Source organism: Ailuropoda melanoleuca, unplaced genomic scaffold (genome assembly GCF_002007445.2).
Source record: "Ailuropoda melanoleuca isolate Jingjing unplaced genomic scaffold, ASM200744v2 unplaced-scaffold66074, whole genome shotgun sequence".
NCBI lineage: Eukaryota > Metazoa > Chordata > Mammalia > Carnivora > Ursidae > Ailuropoda > Ailuropoda melanoleuca.
The window spans coordinates 1-5,853 of NW_023240586.1; the positions used below are offsets into that span (position 1 = coordinate 1).

The window sequence follows — 5,853 nt, forward strand, 5'->3', positions numbered from 1 at the left end:
AATCTGGGGATGTACTGTATGGTGATTAACACAATATAATAAAATAAAATTAAAAAAATAAATAAATAAAATAAAAAGACAAAAGCCTCTGCCTTGGGGTGCCTGGGTGACTCAGTGGGTTGAGCGTCAGACTCTTGGTTTTGGCTTAGGTCATGATCTTGGGGTCATGGGATCGAGTCCCATGTCGGGCTCCACACTCAGCAGGGAGTCTGATGGAGATTCTCTCTCTCTCCCTCTGACCCTCCCCCTGCTCACTCATCCTCTCTGGAATGAATAAAAAAATCCTTAAAAAAAAAAAAAATTGCCTGCCCTCGTGGAATTTATTTTGCAGTGGGGAAGATAAAATGAGTAAAATGTATCCTGCATAAGATAGCAGTAAAAGGAAAGTAAACCAGAAAAAGTGTATGAGAAGAATTGGGAGATTGCTTAGAAAGGTTGACCAGGGAGCGCCTGGGTGGCTCAGTCAGTTAAGCATATGACTCTTGACTTTGGCTTGGGTCATGATCTCACGGTTGTGAGGTCAAGTCTTGCGTTGGGCTCTGCACTGGGCGTAGAACCTGCTTAAGAGTCTCTCTCTTGGGGAATCTGGGTGGCCGAGTCGGTTAAGCATCTGACTCTTGATTTCAGCTTAGGGGCCTGGCATCAAGCCCCGCACTGGGCTCTGTGCTCAGTGGGGAGCCTGCTTCTCCCTCTTTCCTCTGCCCCTCCCCCTGCTCATGCTCTGTTTCTCTCTCAAATAAATAAAATCTTTAAAAAAAAAAAAAAAAAGATTCTCTCTCTCCCCTTCTGCTCCCCCCCCCCCAAAAGAAAGAAGAAAAAAGAAAGGTTGACCAAGAAAGTGGTAACAATTAAGTAAAGACCTTAAAACAATAGACATATAGATATATGGAAGAAGATTATTCCCAGCGAGACAGAACAAGAGGTATAAAGGTCCTGAGAAAAGAGTTGGTCTAGCAAGTTTGAAGAACAGTGGAAAAGCTCTCTCCATCTGGAATGGAGAGAAAAAATGAAGAGGAAAAGTAGTAAGAATTGGGTCAAAGATGGTACCAGGGACCAATCATGTAAGGTGTCATAGATTATTATTATTATAAGGACTTAGGCTTTTACTTTGATAGACATAGGAAGCCACTCGAGGGCTTTGGGCAAAGGAATAAGTAAGGATCTTACTTATATATATATTTTTAAAGATTTTATTTATTTAACAGAGAGAGACAGCCAGTGAGAGAGTGAACACAAGCAGGGGGAGTGGGAGAGGAAGAAGCAGGCTCCTAGCAGAGAAGCCTGATGTGGGGCTCGATCCCACAACACTGGGATCACACCCTGAGCCGAAGGCAGACACTTAACAACTGCACTAGCCAGGCGCCCCTGATCTTACTTATATTTAAAAGGATCATTTCGGCTTCTGGGTTGAGACTAGAGTGGGTCAGGAGGGGCAAGGACAGAAATGGGGAGACCAGGTAGAAGGCTTTGGCAGTCATGTAGGTCAGAGATAATTGCGGCTTGCACTAGGTGATAGTAGAGGAGCAAGTGATTGGAATCTATATGTTTTGAAGTAAGAACTGACGGAGTAGATGTGATGTATGAGACAAGGGAGGAATCAAAGGTAACTCCTTGTAAGAGTAGAGTTACATTTTAGTACATCTGGAAAATAGTTCAAGACAAATTAGTTTTAGACATGAAAATTTTAAAATACCTTTTAGACCTACAAGTGTTGTTCAGGAAAGAGGTCTGAGCTGAAGTAATTAATTTGGAAGTCATCAACATGTAGATGGTATATAAAGTCATGAAACTATGAGGTCACCAAGGGAGTGAGTAGAGATAGAAAAAAGGTCCAAGGATGGTGTTCTAGGGCACTGTGACATTGTAGAGGTTAGGGAAATGAAGAAGAACCAACAAAGGAGCCTGAGAAGGAGCAGCCAGAGATGTAAGAGGAAAAGAGAGTAAGGGCAATGTCCTTGAAGTCAAATGTAAAATGTTTCCAGGACAGGGTCAGACACTGTTAGGTCAAGTAAAATAGGAACCCAGAATTGACCATTGAATTCAGCAGTATAGTAATTGTTAGTGACCTTGATAAAAGCAGTTTTACTGGAATGATGGGGGTGAGATCCTTGGTGGAGTACATTTAAGAGAAAATGGAAAAGGAGAGTTAGAGAGGCAGCAACTATAGGTAGATCTTTCAAGCAGTTTTGCTATCAAGGGAAGAATAGGAGTGGGTTGACAATTGGAAAGGGAAATGGAATCAAGAGAGGATTTTTTTTTTTTAAGATGGGAGAATGTATGTATAGAGAATGATGTAGTAGAGAGAGAAAATTTGATAATGCAGGAAAAATAGGAGAAGGTTGCTGGAGCAGTGTCCTTAAATAGATGAGAAGGGTAAGATCCAGTGACCAGTGGGGAGGTTGGCCCTTCATGGGAACATGGTAGAGTTTTGGCATGGCTTTGAAGTTGGGTAGCAAGTATAAGCATAGCTCTGAAGGGAATGACAGTATGTGCACATAGTCACAATGTTGAAGGCCTTCATGAAACTTTTTGCTGCCTTTAAAAATTGCTCTTTGAAAATTAAATCTTGAAGGTACANAGGCCTTCATGAAACTTTTTGCTGCCTTTAAAAATTGCTATTTGAAAATTAAATCTTGAAGGTACAATGTAGGCAGGAGTGCAAGAAAAATACCAGTATTGTAGGTATTCTGTTCATGGTGAGAAAGGGAGTGGGCAGTATGGTATAATATCCACTGAAACCAAATTCATGATATTCCAAAAGATTTTATAGTGTAGTTATACTGAGGTTAATTTTGAGATTTTGCAACTAATAGAGAATATTTAATCATTTTGTTTAATTCAAACCCTAAAAATGTCCCAGTTTGACAGATTGACTATTTTTTTTAGCGGAAGTTCGTTTAGGAATGGGCCATTGCTTTGTGAAACTTAACAAACTGGAGAAAGCTCGTCTGGCATTCAGCAGAGCCCTGGAACTCAATTCCAAATGTGTGGGAGCATTGGTTGGACTGGCTGTACTAGAACTCAACAATAAAGAGGTATGTGAATGAAAAAATTCTTTCGTGACTGGTCTGTCAGGCTCACTATACTTATCTAAAACTCTTGAGACCAGAGTGTTTTAGACGTCAAGATTGCAGGTAATAGAAATGTAATATGATGCCTGCACTACATAATATCTAACACTCAGGTATTAGGACACCACCCCAAATGCAAACTTATATTTCTCTGTTGGAATGAGTGACTGTTCACACTAATAGGATAACCCCACAATTTAGGTAAAGTTTTGCCCCCATGTAAGCTTGCTCTAAGATTACCAAACAACTTGTTTTTTAAGAAGTTTTTGAATTTCAGAATTTTAGGTAAGCAGTTGTACAACGTTTGTCAGTTTGGATTGCTTACCATCGCAAGTAGCAAAAAGCCTACTGCAGTGACTTAAACACAAGGGTTTTTATCGTCTGCCAAACCAGCTATCTAAGGTTTTGGATTTGGCACCTTAGTATCCTCAAACCCAGAATTTTACATCTTTCTGTCCTTCCTTAGTGTGTGGATTTTCCTCCTCATGTCTGTCACCTCATAGTTGCAAGATAGCTGCTATCTTTCCAGGCTCTTGTTATTTCATCAACCTTATGTAGAGGGAGGAAAGGGAAAGGATAAACAGCCTTCTCTTAGAGCGGTTCTATCCCTGTCATGCTTCCCCTTGTGTATAATTGTCTAGACAGGGTTGTCAGAGTTTCTTAGCCTTAGCTAAGCTACCTATTGACTTCTGGAGCTAGGTAATTTTTTGTTGTGGGAAATTATCCTACCCATTGGTAGGACGTTTAGCAGCATCCCTGACCTCTGGCCACTAAATGCCAGCGTGTCCTCCCTGTTGTGATAATGAAAAATGACATCGCCCCCAGTTTAGAACCACTGCCTTAGGCTGATCCCCAGAGAAGGGAAATAGATTATCTTGACTGGTTTAGATCAATCATCATTCATCCCCTGGGGTTTGAGAAGAGGAAGAAGGAACTTTCCTTCCTGAAATTAAAAGATCACAAGCTGCAAAGTCTGGACTCTATTAACACAGTAAGGGGGGTAAACTGGCTGTTGGGTAATCCGCAGACATCTGCCACATCAAGAAGACAGCCAGGATCTATAAAAATACCAAAGGTGGCTGATTGTGAGGGAAGTTCTAACAATTTAATTCACTATTAGAAATTGTTTTTTATCCCTGCTGAAGGTTAACTGAAACGAGCTATATTTTGGTATCTGAACTCAGATTTATATAACCTTATTTCTTCAGACTATAAAGAAAACTTTGAGAAAAATGCTAAGTAATGACCCTGTTGTCATTGTTTTTCTTTTAGGCTGATTCCATCAAAAATGGTGTCCAGCTTCTTTCCAGAGCCTATACTATTGATCCTAGCAACCCCATGGTATTGAACCACTTGGCAAATCACTTTTTCTTCAAAAAGGTAAGAGAAGTCAATTTATTAAAGTTGTTTGCTTTTAAATCCTGATTTGTTTTTCTGTTCTGCAGTTGGTACTTTTTTTAACTTGGAATAAAATTGAAAATGTCGAGTTTTTTTCAAATTAAAATTTGTATTAGTTAATTGGGGGTGGGTATGTTTGTTCACTTATTTAATATTTATTGACCCTTTATACTCTACCCAACACTGCAGTAGAGACGTGGAGATGAATAAAGTGTGGTTTCTGCACTCGGTTCAGTTTCATAGAAAACACAGACATGTAAACAAATGTAAATATAGAAATAAAGGCCTCTATCTTGCTGTGGTAGAGAAACGAAAGAGGAGGTGACCAAGTGGTTAAGAAGGGTTTTCACCAAGAAGGAAAAGCTCTTGAACTAGGTTTTTAGGAGGAGGTCTTTAGGTAGTTGAAAGGGGAAAGGCACAGATGTAGAAATAGTCTCTAGTTTAGTAAAAGCATGGCATATGGTGGGTTCATGCTAGACAATGCAATGGATCCAGGTAGTGAGGCACTTGTGTCATTTAAGGGGTTTGGACCTACTTACATAGGTATCCAAGGAGTTATTGAAGTTTTTATTTTTGCGTATTGATCAAGATATAATTTTTAGAGTTGCTACTAATTCTGTAGAAGCAATGGTATTTTAGATTTCTTGAATACTAAATCCAAGATTTCATCGGCGAAGTTTTTATATAGTAAGTATGAAAGTTTTACTTGCCATATGGAAACCAGGTACTAAATTGTACTAGGAACTTTAATTAGATAGCAATTTAGGTAAAAGTGATAGCATATCACTGTTATTACTGCTATTAATATGCAGTCAATACTTACTAAATACCAAGTATTATTAAAAATGAATTTCATGGGGATGCCTGGCTGGCTCAGTCAGAAGAGCATGGGACTCTTGATTTCAGTATTGTGAGTTGGAGCCCCATGTGGGGTGTAGAGATTACTTCAATAAATAAAACTTAAAAAAAATGCATTCCATGAATTTGTAGAATAGTCAGGTAATAGTCAGAGGTCGTTAATATTATCCCCATTTTGTGGATGAATAATTGAGGCAGAGGTAATAGGCTAAGGTCACACAGCTATTTACCATGATGCCTTACTCTTTCTGGCTATAGCAGCATACTTCCCATTCCTAATGAATTATTAATTAAGCTTTATGCTATAACTGTTATAGAAGGTGAAGGCAACTATTTAGGGAGAAGATGGAAATGTATAAGTACTTGAAGTGTTACTGTTTCAGATAAAAAAGTTACACAAGTATGCTTTTTACTAAAAAAAACAAAGGACTAATAATCCTGAATATTTGAGTACATATTTATTTATTTATTTATTTATTTTTATTATATTATGTTAATCACCATACAGTACATCCCCGGATTCCGA

The 5,853-nt window shown here is 38.8% G+C and overlaps 1 protein-coding gene across 1 annotated transcript; it reads left to right on the plus strand.

Moving 5' to 3' along the window:
* The first annotated feature begins 2,864 nt into the window (after window positions 1-2,864).
* On the plus strand, window positions 2,865-4,511 carry LOC117800206 (RNA polymerase-associated protein CTR9 homolog). The gene is made up of 2 exons (XM_034652738.1): window positions 2,865-3,035; window positions 4,344-4,511. The coding sequence occupies exons 1-2, from the start codon at window positions 2,904-2,906 to the stop codon at window positions 4,494-4,496; spliced, it is 285 nt and encodes a 94-aa protein (XP_034508629.1). The 5' UTR covers window positions 2,865-2,903; the 3' UTR covers window positions 4,497-4,511.
* Window positions 4,512-5,853: the final 1,342 nt, after the last annotated feature.

Excerpts from the sequence above, each read along its gene's own strand:
- LOC117800206 (XM_034652738.1), top strand. The coding sequence starts at position 2,904 with ATGGGCCATTGCTTTGTGAAACTTAACAAACTGGAGAAAGCTCGTCTG. Across the intron at positions 3,036-4,343 it reads TAGAACTCAACAATAAAGAG|GCTGATTCCATCAAAAATGG; the intron begins GTATGTGAATGA and ends TTTTTCTTTTAG.